The sequence below is a fragment of the Chlamydotis macqueenii genome, chromosome 21, assembly GCF_036417535.1.
Source record: "Chlamydotis macqueenii isolate bChlMac1 chromosome 21, bChlMac1.mat, whole genome shotgun sequence".
Lineage (NCBI taxonomy): Eukaryota > Metazoa > Chordata > Aves > Otidiformes > Otididae > Chlamydotis > Chlamydotis macqueenii.
The window spans coordinates 568,174-589,721 of record NC_141576.1 but is presented as its reverse complement, the minus strand read 5'-3'; the positions used below and the strand labels follow the sequence as shown (position 1 = coordinate 589,721).

Here is a 21,548-nt window from a genome sequence, read left to right as displayed (position 1 = left end):
TCCTTTAGCATGTAACCCTTTGATGAGGGAGTCTCAGAAAGCAGGGGATAGCACGGTGCAGGTGAGCAGCACTGCAGGACATCCTGCTAGGCTGTTGCTATCTTGCTCTTTGCATACATCCAAAAGCACAACATCTTTCATTTTATTGGCACCTTTGGGAAAGCACAGCAAATTTCTGACCTGAGGTGCAGAGAGCGACCTTAGGTAGCCAACTGTTTTCCTAAAAATTACTAAATAGCACAAGAAGTGACATCTTTAGTGGTCTACCCTACGTCTAAAAATACATCAAGTCCACATGGCATCTCTAAAACCTTCCCTGGTTTGCTGAAGTAGCTGTTCGTGGACAGTGTCAAAATCTCACTATCCCTAAGCTCTAGGGAAGAGAAGCCTGAAAAAAAAAAAGGCAGCCGCTGCTTTATTGCTGCTGGTGTGGAGCCTGCCACTTGGGGAACAAGTTGGCCTGAGCCACCCCCCTTCTCTAGTAATGGTATGATAAAGAAAAGTAGAGGGAAGCACCATCTTTTGAGGAAGCGCTGGCTGCTGGGGATGATAGAGAGGAACAGAGTAGTCCCAGATGGCATAGCTATAATAGCTAATAACACAGTGCTAGTTAAAGTCCTACGGCACTGGAAAAACTGTGGGGAAAAGTGTTGCTGGTAAGAAGTTTTGCCCTGGTAGGTGGACTAATGGCTTCATATCAGTGACAATGCCTGTATGCGCAGGTCTGGGTTACTTCACTGTTCCTGCCCGTGCCCAGTAGTGTTTATTCTTCTGTGAAAGCATGCACTTTCTTCAGCTGCCTCTTAGGCTCAGAGTGTAAAATACAGTGTGTTCCCCATCCTGCGCCTCAGTAGCTGTGGTGTTTTTCACTAATTAAAAAGGCCTGGAAGTGACTTGCCTCACTAGCACAGTTATGCATTTGAATATTAAGTGTGCACTTAGAATATTAAGTAAAAATTTTAAGTGCTCTCATTTGGTGGTGGAGACCATGACCTGTAATAGCTTGCTGCTAAACAGAGCTTTTTGTAAGATGCATTGAGGCTGCTACCGCAGCTTCATTTCAGAAATATGTGTTCCTGCAATAATGCCACCTCCGAAATAAGTACTAAACCAGATCAAATTGATACTGCAGCATGGAAGGTGTTCCGGATTTTTGCTGTGTAGATGAATTGAGCAAGGTTTTTATAGGTAAGTGACGAACGATTTGTAAAACAGGAACAGAGCAGTGGTACTCAATGTGTCCTTAGACTGCTTCCATCCCCACCCACAGCTTGCATTGGAGGAGAGAATATGGTGTGTCTGACTTGCTCTGCAAAACAGAAAAAATGTCTCTGTGCTGCATGATGTGGTGTTTTTTTTTTTAACAGTGTTCAGCTGTCGCACTTGTTAAATTCAGTCTATGTACGTTCATACAGTGAATGTTGTAGTGCAGAAACTGCTGTTAAAGAAAGTGTGCATTCTGAGAAGCCAGTGCCCTCGAAGTGGCTTCTTACCACCTGAGTTTTTAAGGACAGCAGTTGGGAACATGTGCAGATGCAGATCTTGCACAGCCCCATCAGTTCAGTGGTTAGAAGTCTGTGGGGAAATAATTACATGCTGGGCAGATACTGCTCCAGTGGAATGAATGTGCAGGAGATTATGCACCCTCATCCTTTAGTCCTGCTAGTCAAATACTGTCTGTCATTTAGGCTGTGTAGTGTGGCAGAAAACCCCAGACCTCCAGGTGAGAGTGTAAAAAAAGAGTAAGTGGTACAGACACTGCTCCCTGCTAAGAGCTGTTGATTTATTTTTCATCAGTGCAATGCAGTATTTCCTCTGTAATAGTTCTGGCTGCACTGCCATGCCAGGAGTGGTACAGACAGTTGCTGTTCGAAGCTTGCTTGGCAAAAGAACAAAAGAGGAGATCCTTTTGGATCTTTACTTGTTCAGTAAAGCGGTGTGCAAAGATTAGAAAAGCAGCTCTCTATGCTGATTTCTTAAACTTGGCTTGTCAAGCATAGGAGGTCTTGTCACTTGCTGCTGTTTTTTGGTATCCTCTTAGCTCCGTACCTGAGCTATAGTGCTGTTTTGGGTACCACAGAAAGAAGGTGCAAGATCTGAAACTCAGTGTCTGCTAACACGTGGCTTTACTACATTTTGTAATAAAGCATGAGCAGGAGGCAGTGGTTTGAACCAGTGCTCACCCATGGGGAACACTGCTTGCGTGGCTCAAGAAGAGAAATAATACAGCGTCTTTGGATTAGAAGATGGAGAGGGCGGTGCAGAGGAGTTGGGTATCACAGAGGGGCAGGTGAAGCATTGCGCTTGTAACTACGCTCTGCCCCACAGGCATTTCCCCCAGATCTGGTCCCTGTTTTACTATGCCATTTAGGGTGGGTACTCCACCCGTATCTTATTAAAGTCTTGAGTCTCTTGGCTCCTGCTGGTGGGACAGCGTGGCTTGATGAGGGGGTGGTAGAGCCTTTTGGTAGTTCTGGAGGAACTGTCCCGCTCGGTGTATAATGCACGCTTTTCTGGTAGCAACCCTGTTGCCTCCTTGCATGGAAAAAACATGGACGATGTTTGCAAGTGCTGTGTTTTAGCTTCCCTTTTAATACAGGGGACACGCAGTCAGGAGCTGTCACGAGCTGTTAACAGGCTTCACAAGGCAGGTGCTTCTGGCAGTTTCCGGTGAAAGCTTGTGTGCTGGGTCTAACTGTGCAAGTGTGTATGCTGTAGATCTGTAAAATGCTAACTGATTTAAATAACTGTGCATCCTTAAAAGCCTTGTACCAGAATAGTTTTGCATCTCCAGAAATATTGTGTCCATAACTTGCCATCGTTGCTGTAATCAGCAGCAGGCTCCCTCTGAGTACAGATGAAAAAGAATCTTGTTCTGCCCTCAAATGATGGTTCATGTTTTAGGGAAATGAGTATGAGATTCAAGGCAATTTCTTGGTACAGGTCAAAATCTGACCAAGCAGCTCCTTCCAGTCCCTCCGTGCTGGGACAGTCAGGCTCCCCTCCGTCTGCCAGTGCTGTGGAGGAGCTCAGGCCTGACGTGACCCTGGAACAACTGCTGTTCTCAGGAGGACTGGACCCTGCAAATGAATACCACTGTGAGCAGTTTTGTTGTGTTTCCTAAGCTTGGTTTTGAATCCATGAGATAGCTTCTCACTCACCTGTGAAGGGCTGAGGACAACAGGAGTGAAAATGGCTTTCTATGTGATGAAACAGATCCCTAAATTAATGTGTGACTGAGGGTTGCACTTGGTGCTTGCAGAGTTTCACAGAAGGTGCAGGGCGAGAGGGGTGAAGCACTAGTGAGTGGGTGTGTGTAGCTCCATCAGATCCCAAAAGCTTCAGAGCTCCCTTGAGATGAAAGCAGCTGCTGGTGGAAGAGCTCTGTGTGAGAGCAGGGTGTCCTGCCTTGCCAGGGCTCAGTCTGTTAACAAAATAGACGCTTAGGGCCTAAAGCCACCACCTCTTCCTCTTACGCTAAGGAATAACGGTGAGAAGTAATTTTGATGTTACATTTTTATTGTTAAATTTGAAGAATAATGATTTCCAGAAAAGATACAATGTTCAGAATGTTTTCTATGAATTTATGAGTTGTCTTGGAGATGCAGAAATGCGTTGTTTTCATCACCTTTGTGCAGGAAGCCTTGAAGAGCAGCTTCAGAAACCTTCTTTGTGGAATATGGTAACGTTTCTTCAGATTTATGTATAATGGAAAAACTCGAGAAATCTAAAAATGTTTTGGCTCTCAAAAAAATTTGAAATTTGGTCATCAAAAGCAAAGTCCTTGGATAAAACCTTAAATATGCGGATATGTTTGTATCCACATGCATCTTTGCTGCCTTTGGAAAGAGTTAGGGTGCTTCCAGTGCGTCTCCTTGTGCTGGGCTGGAGCTGCGTAGATTTCCTTTTCAATGTAGCAGTAGAAAAGCTTATTTTGACAGCTTGATTTCTATGCTGTTGAGCTCTTGTCTTCAGTGCACTGAGAGACAGATAGTTGTCATGAGATCCTCTGTTGAATATAAAAGACAAGAATGTGGAACCTGTGTTCCTGTAACTTAATTGTCTGCTAAGCAGGTGGCTCCACACAGACCCCTGACTTGAGCACGACAGGAAAGAGTGTGACTAACAAAATAAGAAATAATAAGGGATAAAGGGTCTTGAACTTCTCAGAGTGGTACCTGTAACGCTCAGCCCTATGGCTCTTACAGCCCATCTCTTAATTATTGCAAGGTAAATTGCATAAAATTGCATAACTTCAGATAGCTGCTTTTTTTTTTTTTTTTCTTCTTTCCCTGTTTGCACTTCATTTTCATCCTGTTTGTGGTGTTTGTGCTTTGCTGACAGTCCTTTTTTTTTGGCAAATTAGGGTTTTCACAGGAAAACGCGTTAGACAGTCAGCAGGATGGGGTCAGGTTTTGTCATGTTTTCTTTACCAGAAAACGTGATTTTCTTTTGCAATGAAGCACGGTGCTCTGCTTTAAGAATGTATTGTGGCGCTGTCTGATACCTCTGTTGCTGAGCTGGAGGGTCTTGTTTCAGACCTTGGTTACATTCAGTACATAATACATGTGCACATGTTACAAAAAGGCAACCAAAAAGCGACCCTTTGCTTCAAAATGTGAGAGGTTTTCTTTCTGTCCAGTTCCTCTTAAGTTCTACACAGCTGTAGCAGTCATCCTTCTATATAGTCTGCTAACATGGGTACAGATACATCAGTTTTACAGATAAACCAGGTGTATCACATGCGACTCGTGGTATGTAAAGCTGCCTTTGTTTTTGACTCTGTTGAGCCCAGGACTATATAAAGGAAAGAAGATGTTTTCCAGTTTCTGTGGTATAATTTGTACTTTTATTTTCAGTATTATGCTGTTGTCGATGTTGTAGGGGTGAAGCTGGCTCGGTCCTGTTCTGAGAATACAGAAGAGATGTTTTGATACAGACTGACAAACTTGGGACTTACAGAATATTGATTCCTAGGAGATCACTTAAAGACTTACCATTTAATTAGGCTTCTGCAGAATCTAAGTTTTCAAGGTACAAGATCATCTTTATTCTTTGTAACTTAATTTGAATGGGGCTGGAGTAGTACGGCCTAGTAAAATAGTTTGGAAGTTCATCCCCCTGCAGGCAGTTGATTTTTAAAATGATCCTGAGAGATGCTGCTAGAGTGCACCAACAAGAGTGTGTGTAGACATCAGTCTCGGTATGTTGTTTACTTTTGGGAGCCTAACTGAAAGGGAGCAGGTCCCTGGCTGTGCTCCAAGCAAGGAAGGGAGGAGATGTGCTGTTTGGGGCGTTGAGTGACCCAGAGACCTGCCACACTAACAGTGTTGTGTGGTGTTCTCGCTGCAGCCTGGGCAAGGCATCTGTTGGCTTGTGTCGTGGTTTTGTTAGTGGGGGGGGGCCTAAGGTGGTAGCTTCTGTAGGAAACTGCTAGAAGTCGCTCCCCTTTGTTCAGTGGACTCGGCCGGGCCTAGAGCGGACCCGCTGTTGGCCAAGGCCGAGCCGATTGGTAGCAGAATGTCCCGTGATAACGCCTCTGCGATAACGTATTTAAGAATGGGAAAACAGAAAAAAAAAGAGAGAAGAGAAGATGTGAAGAAGCTGAGCGGGGGCAGAGGCGCAGAGGGGGAGGCGCAGGCCTCATGGGCCTTGCAGGCCTCACCCTCTGGCCTCTCGCCATGCAGCCGATTGGGCCCGACTCGGTCCAGCCCAGCTGCAAGAAGTGGAGAGGAGATGAGAAGTGAATAAGATGTAAAAAAAAGATCCTGAGAGACATCTACCAGCCTGTTGTGAGGAACGGCTGCAGACGCCAAGGTCAGTTCAGAAGGAGGGGGAGGAGTAATGCGGCTCCTGGCCAAGATTCCCCTGCAGCTTGTGGTGACGACCATGGTGGAGCAGGTTGTCCCCCTGCAGCCCATGGAGGTCCACGGAGGGGCAGAGATCCACTTGGAGCCCGTGAAGGACCCCGCACCGGGGGAGGTGGATGCCTGAAGGCAGCTGTGGCCCGTGGAGGGCCCGCTGGGACAGCTGTTCTAGAGGGACTGCACCCCGTGGAAGAGATGACCCACGCCGGAGCAGTTTCACGAAGGACTGTGGCCCGTGGGAGGGACCCCACGCTGGAGCAGGGGAGGAATGTGAGGAGTTCTTCCCCCGACCATGAAGCAGCGGCGTAGAACAACATATGATGAACTGACTGCAACCCCCATTCCCTCTTCCCCCTCCTGTGCCACTCGGGGGGGGAAGGTAGTAGAGATAATGTTAAGCTCGGGAAGAGGGAGGGGTGGGGGGAGGTTATCTTGTTCTCTGTCTCATTATCTTGCTGTTTGTAGTAATAAATGAATAGTTTTCCCCAAGTCGAGTCTGTTTTGCCCGTGACGGTAACTTTAAGGATTTCTCCCTGTCCTTATCTCCAAACCTTGAGCCGTTTTTCCTTATATTTTCTCTCCCTGTTCTCTCGGAGTGTGGGGGGAGTGAGAGAGAGACTGCGTAGTCTGGTCCAATCGGGGCTGAACTACGACAGCTTGTTAGCAGTGCGTGAACTGTGCTGACCGCAGTCCAAACGCCGTTAATCCGGTGTGTGTCCAGGCCTGTGTGGAAGAGGAGGAGCCTTTCATCTCACTGCTGAGTCCAGGGGGAACCTCGGGAAGGTGGCCTTTCCTTTGCTGGTCCTCTGTGCTTAGGTGTCCTTCTTTTGTTTTGTTAAGAATCTACCAACTCTTGCAGCATTCCTGGTTGCTGCCTCCCCTTTCCTGTTCTTGCATGCTCTCTCCCTCCCCCCAGCCCTTTTTTTTTTTTAATTTTCTTCCTTTTTGGTAGACTAGTGCAGTGCACACCCTCCAAGTGACTTTTGAAGGGGGACACCTTGGTGTACCTGATACCATGGAATTTATTATGGAAACACTGTACATAAATAATTCTGAGATTGCCGTCAGTTGTGGCTTGGCTCTAGCTGCTTAGGAGCAAGTTTAGTCACCTGGAAAACAGGCAGCATAGAGATACTTCCCATGCACTGCCGCCCCACTGGCCTTGTTTGCCACCTGGTGCTTTCTAATCCAAGGGTGCACCCTGCTGCTGGATAATAGCTGGCAGTCTCTCCTAAACATGGAGAGGACTCCCTTTGCTCTGTGCTGGCACTCCAGAATGTTTGTTTCCACTTCCCATTTTACTAACAGGGGCGTATTTCTGACCTGCCTGTAGACTGAGCAGTGATTTACAACCATCTGTGGAAAACACTGCTGTTTTGGTAAGATGCTGAAGCTTACAGGTTTAAGACTGTAATGAGTTTATAATCGCTGTCCTTCAGACTGTTAAGGCAAACAGATACCCTCTGCTACCAAAAAAACAAGTAGTCCTGCCCTAAATACTTCCCAGGAGCACTGTCCGGGTGTCTGAATAGGAGTATGTGGGAGAACTAAATGCTGTTTCAAATTCTGTTTCGTAAGAAAAGTTCCCTGTTTTTCTTTCTTTGTTACAGTGTTCCCGTCTGGGGACAGTGGTGGTGACAGACGTCCCTTGAGTAACTTCAGTCCTCTTCCGAAAAGTGCCAAAAAGTGCTTGGTGTCATTAGCTTGGTATCAGGAAAGGTGGAGGCTTCACTCGGATATCACAGAGCCTAGAGAGAAGAGCCTGGAAAATGGACACAAACATGGGGCCCTCCATTTCTGTTCCACAATGGTTTCAGCTTGGAGAAAAAAAAAAAAAAGGAGGGGAAAAAAATAGTAATCTGCACAGTGTACTTCTACATCTCACTGGAATAATTTTCTTCTACTGTTTCTGGCTGTACAGAATAATTATGCTCTTTTGACAGCTAAATGGGTAGGAGCAAATCACCAGTATCTTGCAGCCCTGGGCTTGTTGTTCTATAACACCAGTTCAAGCTGTATTTCTTCCTCTTTTAAAGGGATGCTGCTTTTGCCCATATGAGGTTGAAGGCTCAGATAACGATACCCGGGGAGTGTTGCTACTCTTAGCACTAATTAAATGCGGGTGCTGGCCACCCAACTAGAGAGTGTGGCGTTAAACGTGCAGAATGGTGCTGTTAACCAGCGAGGCAAACGTGTCTGCTTTTCCTGGTGCCTGAGCTGTAGTAGCTGTGGCTCAGCGGTGCCAGGTCCCTGTCAGTCTCTGCAGCGTACGTGCTGCGCCTGGCAACGGGGAAGGAGGAGACAGCGACATGGACTGCACTGCAGCACACTGCAGAACTCCCAGAACAAAGACTTGCTGGGAAAACATGACTTGTGCTGCTGCTGTGTGCTGACCGCAGTTCAGAAATGGGGCGCTGAGACCACAGCTGTGTTATGAGTATTTCCTTGTGTAACTGTCAGTCACGTTCCCAGAGGCTTTGCAATTAACAGGACAGCTGAGTAATTTATAAGGCACTAATAATAAGTAAGTGTTCTGGACTAGGTGAGAAAAGACTGTAGTGCGCTCGCGTCTGAAATGAGGGGCGTGCTGGCCACACTCCGTTGTCCCTGGCTCTTGAGCAACCAGAACGGGATGGTGCATTACAACCCGTTGGGACTGGCCAGAAGGGAGCAGGGCTGTTGTCTGCTGTCAAACCATGGCAGCTTTTTAAGGAGAAGGTGTCTCTAGCCAGTGAACCTGAGCTGTCTCTTATCGATGGTCTGCAATATGGTCATACCCTGTAGTGAGAGCTGTGCTTTGCAGAGTGTAGTGTACAAGTACTCCTGCAACCTTCCAGGGAGGACACTGCGTGTAACCAGGTCACTCAGAGAAGACTTTCTCTTTTAAAACTTGATCAGAGCTTGTTCATTTTGATTCACATATTCGTATTATTGTCAGTGGGCTTTGTTCTGGGGTTATTGGTACTCTGCACCACCACGTCATCTCCATGGATGCATGAAACCAAACAGGACGAGAGTTGTCTTTTCCCTACAGTTTATTATATACGCTGTTAACAAGATAGCAGGATTCATTAAATGTTCCCTGTACACAGAATTATCCTGCCCAGCTTCAGATGAGCTGCAGGAACCTTCTCCCTTATGGGTCACAAGGCAGAAGGAGCCCTCTGTGCTTGCTGCCACTCGAGCTGCACTGACTGGCCCTAAACACAGAAAGATTGCTTGAGTTGATCTCTATAGCATCAGGTTTAGCAATATCCTATTAACGGATATAAATTTCCCTGCTGCACTATTTAAGCATTAGTAGCTGTGTTGTAGGGCTACGTTACAGTGCAAGGAGGAGAAAATAACTAAAGCAGCCTCTAGACTTCTGCAGAGACCAGGGGGCTCAAGAGTTGTACTGCTTTTCCAAATGATTTTACTGGGTTGTCAGTGCCTGTACTCCGTGATTTCTGGTCATTCTGTTTCTGACACTTGGCTGGAGCTGTTTTCCAAGAAAGGGAGCCAGTCAGGGAAGGAGCAAGTGCCTTTTTAAAGGCTCCTTTTTCTAAGCACAGAAGGAAGCAGGAGTCCTTTTCCTCCAGGTATCATTATTGCATGATTTCAGGAGGCAAGCCAAGCTGAATTCAGGACTCTTGTAAAGTAGGGGAATTGACTCTAAAATGTAGAGTATTTTGACAGATATGATCCTACCAAAATGCTGTCAGAATGGTTATATTTACTTGTGTTTTCAAAGAAGTTGCATTACTCCAGTCCTACCCTACAGCTAGAATCACGAGGGAAAAGGTCTGTCTTCTGCCTGCATTTTTCATTTTTATGTCTGTTTTCTTTAGGGAAGTTTTCTGAAATTGCAGTCGAAGGGCTGCTGCAGGAACTTGAAGAGCTAGGATGCTGCAGGGCAGGTGCCCTTGTGCATTGCCAAGCAGAGTAATCTCCTGTGTGACTTCCAGGACAGCTGTTTGTGCCTTCCTGCAGTAGGCTGCCAAAACCTGAGCTTTCTTTACGTGGAAATATCCTTATTCTGGCTTTCTCCAACCTAGATAACCAGTTCAGGATGTCAATATTGGAGCGACTTGAGCAGATGGAGAGGAGAATGGCTGAAATGACAGGCTCCCAGCAGCACAAACAAGGAGTAGGAGGCGGGAGCAATGGGAGTGGGAGTGGAGGAACGCAGGTGCAGGTATGAACACTGCTTTATGCTTTTTTACCAGAGTTTGATTTTGGGGAGGTTGGAAAGGATTATAGTTTTTCCTAAATAAGAAGTCTGGTTTGTGGGTGTCTGTAACAGCAGTTGGCTTTTACTCACGTTTGCCACTCACTCAGTACTTCTAGAAGTGGAAGACTGCCTGTTCAGGGCAGGTTGCAGCTCCCCTTGGTGGTTAAACTGGGATGTGTGTGGTGTTTCAGTGCGTTTCTGGGACTGGAACACTGGGCAGCTGCTTTGAGAGCCGCGTGGTGGTGGTGTGCGAGAAGATGATGAGTCGTGCTTGCTGGGCAAAGTCCAAACACTTGATCCATTCAAAGACTTTCCGAGGAATGACACTGCTCCACCTAGCTGCTGCCCAGGGCTATGCTACACTGATCCAGACCCTCATCAAATGGCGGTAAGACCCAGCCCGTTGGACTCTTGGGTGTCAGTACAGGCATGGCAGGAGCATATGTAAGCTCTGCTTTGTCCAGATTTCTGGTTGTCCCTTACAAACAGCCAAGTCCCTGGACTTGTTCCCATCCCTGATCTGACGGGACCTGTCTCTTGAGAGCGTGAATCCCATCACTGGATGTATCGTGCTCTTAAATTCTCTAGTGGGGGCACTCTCTGTAGTAAATACGTGTGTCACGGGCATATGCCTGGCCACTTCTTTGCGGTATGGTGCATTGAGTAAATCTGTGCGTTTAGGCAGTGATCCTAAGATGGCTACAGAGCATAATTTTTTCTGTCATTTCCTCTGCAGCACCAAACATGCAGACAGCATCGATCTGGAGCTGGAAGTTGACCCTTTGAATGTGGATCATTTCTCCTGCACTCCTCTGGTAAGAGCAGAAACTGAGACTTCTGAGAGAGCCTGAGGGCCCTCTGGAGTTCTTCATGATGTGTTATTTTCCTAACGTGTTTCACACTGAAGAGTAGATTTCTCGTGTGTCCTTGCTGTGTAAATGGTAAGACACAGCCCTACCGGCTTCCTGGGAGTTTGTTGAGAGGGACCACACAGAAGAACCCTTGTAATTAAGTAACATGAGGACAGGGGACAGACAGGTGATTCTGGTTTATGTTTTAGCCAAAATCTAGTCTCCACTATCGTGCTGGGGAAAAGAGTTTACATGCCTTCTTTCTAGTTGTTCTCTTTGATTGTAGAGGTTATAAAGTCCTGCCAATATCTTGGTCATTGGAATAATGAAATAATGACTGAGAACTTAGACAAGCAAAAAAAGTCAAAGCAGGTGGAACCAGAAGTGCCAGGTTACAACCAGCGGAGTCTTGATTTTATTGTTCCCAACCTTTGCATACCTGCGTGTCTGCCTGTTTCTGATCTCAGAGATTCCTTTGCGTATGAGGCTGTCCCTGCAGTGATGCTAGTGTTTAAAAAAAAAAAAAAAGCCAAACCCAAAAAATGTTTATTAGTAAATAAGAAACTGTCAAACTGTCAGCCTCATTTGGCAGATGGAGGTTTCTCTGTCATAGGAAAGAACAGCATGCCTCTAATCCTTTGTAATGGCCTTTTGTCAGGATAGGACACTTATAAAAGCCAGTTGCTGGGGTTCAAGCATGTTACAGTTTTGCTTGTCAGAGTTGTTTGTCCATGAGCTGGGGACCAGACTCCAGTGTGTTAGCAAGGAAGGAGAAGGCAGGTCACCCAATGGGTCAATTGTCTTTTCTTTTTCAGATGTGGGCATGCGCTCTGGGCCACATGGACGCAGCCGTTGTGCTGTACAAATGGGACCGCCGAGCTATCTCTATTCCTGACTCCCTTGGGAGACTGCCACTGGCCATTGCCCGGTCTCGAGGCCATGTGAAGTTGGCAGAGTGCTTGGAGCAGCTACAGCGAGATGAGCAAACTCAGCTTGGGCAAAGCCCCAGGATTCAGTGCCCCTCGAGCACAGACTCCAACACAGACAACTGGGTGTCCCAGTGGCACAGTGAGCTTATTGCCTCTCAGGACCCTCAGAAGGGAGTCACTGTGATTTCTGGTACAAACACAGGTAAAACAACCCTGAGGGCATGCACTGCTTTACTGACATTTAACGTGTGAAAATCTGGGGGCTTACCTGGGTGGCAGATGCCCCCTGGAGCCCTGCTGTCCATGCTTAATTCTTTTCTTCTGACCTCTCTGTTACGTGCTCCATGCACTTGCATAAGGATCGAGTGGATATAAGGAGTGAATGCCTGCTTTAGTAAGACACATTTATCTTAAGAGTGGTTGGGGTAGTATCCTACCCAGGTGATAGTTACTCCATTTGCACATACTGTTGGGTGTCGTAGAGCGTGGCACAAACTTCTGCCTGCAGCTCTGTGACAGAAGTTGTTGTAGTACCTACAGCGATTGTGGGTTACATGTTCCTTTTTTACCACTGATCTGTTTGTTTCCAGAGCTGAGACGACCAAGATCAGAACCTTCCAGTTACTACAGTAGTGAGACTCAGAAAGACTACCCTGCACCGAAAAAGCATAAGCTGAGCCCTGAATATTTTCAAGCCCGGCAAGAGAAGCTGCTTTCCACTGCACTGAGCCTGGAACAGCCAAGTATCAGGAAGCAGAACTCCAGCTCCAAGCAATCCACCACTGAGACAATCAGCCCCACTGAAGGGATAAGGGACTATGGGCGGGAGCTCTCCCAGCACGTCCCAGAAGTTACTGGGTACCGAGGCTCTGGCAGCCAAGGAGGCGTCAAATGGAACGCAAAAGACATTTATGTTGGTGTGTCTGCAGTGCAGGTGGCGGGGGGCCAGAAGGGGGCTGCACTGGCCAAGGACACTGTAGCCCATCGGCTACGCCAGCGAGAGCAGATGAACGTGCTCATGATGGCTGACAGGGAGATGGTGGACGCAGAGCTCCTGTCCTATAGAGACAATGCAGGGGATGAGGACTGCTTACACCACGTGGATGACTTGCAGGTAAACGTACCTGAAGCACCAAGATCAGCAGTCTCAGAGAACATGGTGACTGCACAGAGGAGCCTGTGAGAAACTTCTGTGGAGGCATTTAGAGACTCTGCATTGTGCTTTGTTAGAGGAGGTGGTAACACGGCCAATGTGTATTTTCTTCCAGTTTCAAAGGGTATCCTTTCAACCTGAACACAAAGGGTAACGGTTAGCATTTAGGGTCATGCACTGGTGGAGGCTTCAACAGTGTACAGAATGCACAAAACTCCTGGTCACATCAGTAAATGAGATTAAGGTGGCCCCATAGTCCTTTGGGAACTGGGAAGCAGTCCTTACAAAGACAAAGTGACCTGAGAGAGGCAGTGCTGTGATTGCAGGGCAAGCTGCTGAACTTTAAAGAGCAAGGAGAAAAGGGTGGAGAAGAGGAGAGCCAGTGGGTTTGGGGAAGGAAAAATCCCACCCGTTATGGAATAGAGTAAATAAAAACACAACAGAAGCAGAACAGACAGATGAGAAGTAGTCACTGGGGGAAAGATACTGTGTTTGGTCTTCTGAGCAAAAAGAGTAATGGGAGCACAGCCTTCATGCACTGCCTTGGCATCTCTAAATATTTTCATCTTACTGGTGTAACACAGATGAAGCAGATCTTTGCAAAGCAACAACTTTTTCTGTTCTCTATTAAAAAATTCTGTGAGCCTTGGTAGGTGGGGCATATATGGTTCAGAAGGATTCCTGACAAAGCTGTAGTCCCAAGGGTTTTAACTTATCTTGATGTGCCTTTATTGTCCTATCATGCTTTACAGCATGTCTCTGTCAAAGAGAGGCAAGATCACTTGTCCTTTGGAAACAAGATAGTAGTGACAGCTGTCAGTGGCGTACAGCAAAGGTCTGATGACGTAAACCTTTCATCAGATCTCTTAGGCTCTCCATCTGCTCAATGACAAAAAAAAGGTCAGTCTGTGGAATATGAAACCCTGCAGTGTTTTGTCAGAAGAGTCAGAAAAGACTCTGAGCTTTGGTTAATGAATTTCTCTCTAATGCTGAGACAAACAGTAGACTCCAGCTATGACAAGTTTGGGGAAAATGGAGCAGTCTGTCTAAAGCTGGGCTGTAACATGCAAGTGCAAGGCTCCTGCTGTCAGGCAGCGAAAGTTTGCTCTTCTCTCCTTCCCAGGTGAACATGATGACACTTGCAGAGCACATTATTGAAGCTACGCCTGACAGGATCAAGCGGGAGAATTTTGTGCCAATAGAGTCACCGCTGGTGGAAAGAACGGACAGTGCTGCCATGAGCACCACAATGAGCTGGCTGGCCAGTTACCTTGCTGATGTCGATCATCTGCCAAGTGCTGCACAGATAAGGTCAGTAAGAGCTGTGAAGCTGCTCTGGGTTTTTGAGTGGTGTGAATGCTGGGCAGCATGCACTGATTCTTTAGCCTGCAGATGCTATTTCTCAGTGGGACTCAATGCTGGTATTCCAAGCCCAGCCACACTCTTGTGGTCAAACGTATTGTTGCCACCACAGCTACAAATTCCTGGAAGATTGGGAGTGCATGCAGGAGGAGAAAGTGGCCACAAGGTCTGAATTGTAACGTCTCTTCCAGTGCCAAGTCTATGCAATGCATTACAGGCAGGCTCAGGAATGTGGGATGTTTCTTGGAGAGAGAGAGGAAAGCATGAGCAACTCAGAAATGTTGTAGTCTTTATCTGTGATGCCAGCCCAGGTACTTTGTGAGCCAATAATTCCTACTGTGATTGGTATTTCAGAAGTCTGTATAGTGAACCCCTGACCCCTTCTTCGAACACCAGCTTGAGCCCTGCAGGCTCACCAATCAGTGAAATAGCTTTTGAGAAACCCAGCCTTCCCTCGGCAGCAGATTGGTCTGAATTTCTGAGTGCATCCACCAGCGAGAAGGTAGAAAATGAGTTTGCACAGTTAACTCTGTCTGATCATGAGCAGAGAGAACTCTACGAAGCTGCCAAACTCGTCCAAACAGTGTTCAGGAAATATAAGGTATGTGACCAAAATGTTCTGTGTCTTCCTTGTTAGGTGTGAGGAGTATAATTTGTTACAAAACAAAATGTGGCTAATACCTACTTCTGGGACAAAAATACACTTTCTGTCATAACCTTTTCAATGCTTCTAGCATTTGCCTGTTGGTATCTACCCAGCAATTACCATACAGGGGAGAGCATGCCATGCCATAGCATGCTTTCTGTGTCGGAATAGCACTTGCAAAGCATATCCACAAAATATACCCCAAAGGTTCTGGTTATTGCCTGCTTGATATAAAGATCAATTTTGAGAGTTTTCACTTACATGAATTGCCAGCAGGGAGACACCTCCAGGAAATGCCTAGACCTGAATTAGAGCAGGTAGTGCTGACAGGAGAAATTCAGAAGCAGGTGTCCTGCAAGCTGCTGTGAGCCACTTAACGTCGTCTATTCTGTTTGTTGGTGCACTCTAACTACTTATTGCTTCTTTCCTTTTCCACATAGGGTCGTCCTCTCCGGGAACAGCAAGAGGTGGCTGCCGCTGTTATTCAGCGTTGTTACCGAAAATACAAACAGGTAATCAAGGAAGTGAAATTTTATGAAGCACACGTTAAGTGCCATGAATGCAGCCCTTTGTAATGGGAATTATCCCACTGTTCCTCTTGTATGCTTTTCAGCATGCAGTATTGAAATACTCTGCTCAGGCAAAATTGAAAAGGGAAGAAAATTCATGTCCTGAATCTTAATTTTTGAGGGAATCCTTGAAAGGATTTTGTTTGCTATGGTACCTGTGATTTTGCTACGAGATAGAGGACAATGATGTATTCCATATTGGCCTTTATGCATGGTATAGCCTGGTGAGACTATTCTCTGACTAGTTGCTTGCCAAATTTCATTGTGAAATTGAAGTTGGTTTTGCCTTTAATAAAGACAAAGATGAAAAATAGGTTGTTTTATTTTGCACATACTAAACTTATAAACCATGGGACGTCACGTGTTTTTAGCTTGATGCAAGTTGCTCCAGGACTGAGACTGTTCTCCGTACTCTAGTTGGAGATATGCTTTTAGGCTGAGTTCTCAACCCCGGAAAAAGAAGATAAATTTTCTTTTTCTTTTTTTTTTCTTTTGTTGGATTTGGGGAGGGGGTGACTAGAGCCCACATCCCTCTCTTCACTATACCCCACTGGACTCAAGCTGCTTGATGCCTGGCAGCGTGTTATGTAAAGTGAAAGGCAAGATGCCTGTGCTCTTTTACAACCTTCGAAAACATTTATTTGGTCTAGTGTTAGGCGACTACCTCATGATTAACATTCAGCCTATCACATGGCTGTCACTCTAGAGTGATGCTTCCTGTAAAAGGAAGCTTAATTCCTTTCAGAAACTGCTTGACAAACTGCTTTGTCCTCGATCCTGGAATCGCTTCTTTTTGAAAGAAGATGGTTTGGTCTTTAATTTTTTCATTCTTTATTTGCAGAACTAACATTAACTATGTATTTTTCTGTTTCTCCCTAAGCTTACTTGGATAGCCTTGAAGGTAATACAAATACAAACACTATTTTGGAACAGTTCCCCATGGGTCACTAACTTTCACATTCAGTATAAACCAGGAGAACCTGGCATTTAGAGAAATGTTTTAATAGTATCTGCTAATTAAATACCTGTGGTTGAGAAATCACTGGGAAACCAAAGCTTATGGGAGATATACTGTGGCACGGCAGCCCCTGCGTATCAATGTAGTAATACAACTAGGGGAAAAACATTTCTAAAAAAGGAAAAAAAGTCTCCTGCTTCTACAGGCACTCATGTAAGCAGCGATGGGCTGAGGTGCAAGGAAGGTTTTGAAGCCAGTTTCTGGAGGACAAGCTTTCCTTTGTTGCTGCTGATTAGCTGTCATTCAGTGATCTTTGCCTTGGCATTCAGGGAGCACAGGAGAACATTTATCCCACCCATGCAGCCAGTGTCCTCTGTGTACTACCTGCCTGCCAAAGTATTTTTGCACATTCGTCTTTGAAATGCCTGTGCCCTGAATTCCTAAGACCACCATCTCATGTATGTTACTGCTCATCCTGGAGGCACGACTGTTGATGCCAGTCTTAAATTGTTCACAGCCAGTAATTTTCTCCTGTAAAGATGGATTTCCCAGCTCTGCAACATCTTGCTCTGATCGGATACTAGATTCAGCGGAGCTTCTCTCAGAGCTACCCAGGAGGCCAGGCATGCTCTTCCTGGAGAGAATGTGTCCTCAGGGTAATTTTCCACTCGCAGCTTCCTCCTGTGTCAGTCAAAGTACTGTGCTGTCAGCGCAGGTGAGCTGAGCTTTCTGGGGCCGCTGTACGAGCTGAGGCTTACCACTTCACAGAGGTTAGATGTCTTCTCGGTTTATCCTCTCCCAGGCTGGAGGGGAAAAAGAGGAGAGGGAGCAGCTAATCTAAGTGGGTCTTAGTGGGTCTTAGAGTTGAATACAAACATATTGGGGTCTAGTCTATCAAGGAACTGCTATTTTCTCTTTCACATGCCTTATTCCTCTATTTTGTTATGGTATTGCTGAGATCAGCACAGGCTTATGACTAGATTTGAACAGTCATGGCTCACATCATGGTTTCGTATTTGAACCCTTCTATTCAGGGGCTTGTAACTCAGCCACAGAAGTGCCATCCGGGCTAAAAATTTGAAGGAAAACCATGACCAGCCCGTGACTGGACTTATTTAAAACAGCTAATTAAAAAACTGCAATCTGACACATTTAAAAAATGTTTAAAAATAAAATGAAAAAAAAAAACCAAACAAACAAAAAAAAGTTGAAAAAAAAGTTGAAATTAATAATTAATGAAATTAATAATATAACTACACCTAATGACTGCTTCAATTCCAAAAAGTGAAATTTGGTAAATGGTGGTCTGTGACGATATTGGAGGGGTTTTTTTGCTTTGGGGTGATGTTGGAGGGGAGTTGTTTGTTTGCTTTTGGGGTTTGGTTTGGTTTTTTTTCCCAATAGACAGGAAAACCCCATTGAGTATGTTAGGACATGACCCTATACAGGGCAGTGGCTGCTGTTTCTGTATCTTGTCTGTCTGATAAAGGGAGCAGAAATCATAGCTGATAAAATATCCAGAAAAACAGACACGTGAGTTTTGAAAGTGTTAAAACTTTGAAAATAAGATCAGCAAATACCTAAAATCCATGTCGTGGTGTTAGTTCAGACGTATGAGTGGAACTTCTATAGATTATTCTACATCTCTATCTTGAAAAGGACTTTTAAAAATATGCACGAATGCATATGGTTTCTGTTAAGCGTCCATCTACTTGCGTGCTTGAATAGGAAAAGGATGTAGAATAAAGATATAAAAGTTTGTGCCTGCTTTATTTGGCATCGTGGGGCTAAAAATAATACGGTGCTAGAGGGAATTTTGGGTATGTGTGACTGCTCGTGCACCAGTGGGTGCTTGTTACAGACTTCTAATGAGATTTAGTTTTGCCTGTGGCTGAGGCTCAGTATTGGACTTGCTTAATTAACTGTTGTGGTTTGGGGGTTTTGTTTTGTTTTAAGGTAGAATCATGTGTTATTCCATTTGATATGCATGGATTTAAATGGATACATGAGCAATCAAAACTTCTGCAGTATTGTGCTATGGTGTAGAAACAAGAAATAAGCTGTTTAAAAGTTAGTTGTCCTAGGAAAGTGGAATACACTTGTGAACAGCAAATTCGGTTCTTACAAAAGTGGTCTGTTTAAAAGATACTTTTAAATGAAAACATTGAAAAGTGTATTCTTGTTTTAGTTAATTTGTTAGCATTTTGGAATAGTCATTCACACTGCTTTATCCTTATAATCACTTAACTGGGCATGTTTTGCTGCTGTTGTTACTAGTCTTTGCAAACCGTGGCTGCACAGAAATGAGTATCCTGTACTCTGTAGTAAGATTTCTGTATGCAAGGGAAACAAACAATTTCTTTAAGTGTAGTCAGTTGGTTTATCTCTAACACAGGCCCACTGCAGTACAAAGACGAAGCAGTGTAAACACAACTGAGAATCAGCTCCAGTTGTTCCAAAGTTGTTCATAAGTGTGGTACAGCTAGATCTGGTCCTTAGCTTGTAGGTGTAGAGCCTCTGCTAGCTAGGTGTTAATAAAACCAATCTCGCCCAGCTATTCCAGAGGCAGCAAAACAAGCATTTGCTTTCTTGATGCAGGCTAGGTTCTGCACCTTATCTCACAGTTGTTCTGGTTTGCTGTCACCCTCTTCTCATACAGTTCTCCATCAGCAAGTAGGTACTCATTTGCTTTTCATCATGTCTTAGTGGCACAAGAGTCTTCACTGTAGGAACCTGCTTCTTGCTGGTTTTATTGGAATGCCTCAGCTTCTCTTTGTTTCTCTTGTAGTATGCACTTTATAAAAAGATGACACAAGCTGCCATTCTTATCCAGAGCAAATTCCGAAGTTATTATGAGCAGAAGAAATTCCAGCAAAGCCGACGAGCCGCGATGCTGATCCAGCAGTACTATCGCAGCTACAAAGAATGTGGGAAGAGGAGGCAAAGCCGTCGGGCAGCCACCATTGTACAACAGAAACTCAGGTGAGCTGTTGGGGTATTAGATGCTACCAGGGTCTTTGTATGTTGTTTTTACACTCATCAGGACTGCGCTGTAATTTACAGACAAAGGCCAATGGGAAAAGGACAGTGGTTCATAGGATAATTATTCTTGCATTTAGTATTATTCTTCCCAGTTTTGCCTATACTTCAGTATTGGTTTTTTTTGTGTGTGTGTTTAGAAGCAGTCTGCTTACCAAGAAGCAGGATCAAGCTGCTCGCAAGATTATGCGTTTTTTACGACGCTGCCGCCACAGGTATGACACTATCTTTTGGTATCTACCCTTCAGTAGAGCAGTGCAACAATATTCAGTTGTGTCAGCAATGAGTGCAATGTAAAGGATAATAGAATCAGCTCACTACAGATCTTTCAATCAAATAATGAAGCCCAGCTGCTTCCAAGATACACTGACAAAAATGAAATCTCTAAATTAGCATTGTTGCTGAAAGAGAATCACCTTCAGCTCCAGTGCTGATATGGTAAAACAGCCCAGCCCAGGTTGTGTTGGGCAGACGCAGAATAAGGAAACTTTGAGCACAGCAAGGCACATGACTTTAAAAGTTGGACTTGAGGAAGCTTACTGAATCATAGCTACAGTTTATAAGTGCTGCATGACGTGTTCGTGGTACGTGGGAAAGTGCAAAATGTGACAACATCTGGTGTACGTTGGAAATGCTTTTAGTTTGGTCACAGGATCATTTGGTAAACTCATCAAATACAAGTTCTTTTTAATGTGGATAGGTGGAATGTGCCCAGAGAGCAGCAGACAAGTTAGTTCACGTCAGCCGCTCCACACATGCCTCAGTAAGCTGGGAGCACAGACACAGAAATGAAGATGAACCATCTCCTGCCAGTATGGGAATTCGCAAAGGCTTGCCAAGGTGCTTACGTGTGGCAGCTAGCACTACCGTACCAGTACTCTGCTACATGCAGGGCATTTGTTTTGATTTTTTCAATGATTTGATCAGGTTGCAAACTGGAACTTTGCCTTAAGAAAAGTGAATTGAGATGTTTCTGACTGTACTTCCTCCATTCTCACCACACATGCATTTCATCCACCCAGGAGCTGGTCAGACTTGATGTGTTTTGAAGCATGTCTAGTTCAGCCACGTGATGTTTGAACAAGGAGGGCTCTGAGAGACAGAGAGGCATGTGATAAACTTGATTTTAGAAACAGACTCTTTTTTTTTTTTGTAGGATGTCAGAGCTGCTGTTTGCAGGAGGTTAGTGTGGCTGATGTTGTGGAAGAACATCTGACCTGCAGGTTCAGTGCAAAGTAACATGTGTGGACAAGAAAGAGGGCTTCATAGTTTCCAGGCCAATTCCAAATGCACTTGAAACAGCAACAGTTGTTCATGAAGGAAGCACAAGTGGCTTCTTGCTCTCAGCAGGGCATGTGGAAGAGACCAAAAGGTTTGTTTTGTTGTGGTTTTTGGGCAGCATGTCCCACTAAAGCAGGAGGAGGCTCAGAACTTGTTTTCTCGCAGAGCTGCTTGAGATCTAGGCAGTCCTCGGGGAAGCCACATGCCTGTTCCCATCTGTGTAGCCTCTGGGGTCAACCTGCCAGAGGCTCTTACAGCAGATGCTCACACACAAGCCCAGAGAATACCTCACGACTAGCTGTATCTCTGGGTTTCCCACCAGTGTCCAGGATGTGCCATGCGCTTCAACCAGGCTCCAGTTGTCAGGTAACCTAGACTCTCCAGGGCTTAAATTGCCCATGATTCTAGCAGTTTTTCTTGCTTTCAGCTCATTGCCTTCCTCTTTCTCAGCATCTGCTGTTTCCTTTGTAGAGCGAGACCCTACTCATTCACATCACTGAAGTTTGCAGGCAGACCCTGCCCTTTGCCTGTAGTCTGTCTCCTCTCTCTTCAGCATGGTCGCTGCTGCTGTGCATCTCTGGGAGACAGGTTTAGGTCTTCAGTATTTATAGACAGGAGATAAAAAGAAGCAGCAAGGCAGGGGGGATGGAGGGAATGCATTCTCAGTAGGCTGTCTCTGG

The 21,548-nt window shown here is 45.4% G+C and overlaps 1 protein-coding gene across 4 annotated transcripts in view; it reads left to right on the top strand.

The window, feature by feature from the left end:
- Positions 1-21,548, top strand: part of CAMTA1 (calmodulin binding transcription activator 1) — a 289,818-nt gene that overhangs the window by 251,774 nt on the left and 16,496 nt on the right. For 3 of the 4 annotated variants that reach the window (XM_086764761.1, XM_086764759.1, XM_086764758.1), the window contains 11 exons: positions 9,905-10,044; positions 10,272-10,468; positions 10,817-10,895; positions 11,747-12,062; positions 12,451-12,974; positions 14,137-14,324; positions 14,730-14,976; positions 15,462-15,533; positions 16,471-16,491; positions 19,337-19,530; positions 19,728-19,802. In XM_086764761.1, coding sequence (XP_086620887.1) covers positions 9,905-10,044; positions 10,272-10,468; positions 10,817-10,895; positions 11,747-12,062; positions 12,451-12,974; positions 14,137-14,324; positions 14,730-14,976; positions 15,462-15,533; positions 16,471-16,491; positions 19,337-19,530; positions 19,728-19,802 — 2,053 coding nt within the window. Of the gene's footprint in view, positions 1-2,943; positions 3,099-9,904; positions 10,045-10,271; positions 10,469-10,816; positions 10,896-11,746; positions 12,063-12,450; positions 12,975-14,136; positions 14,325-14,729; positions 14,977-15,461; positions 15,534-16,470; positions 16,492-19,336; positions 19,531-19,727; positions 19,803-21,548 lie in introns of all 4 variants that reach the window. The other variant, XM_086764760.1, reaches the window with a different exon arrangement.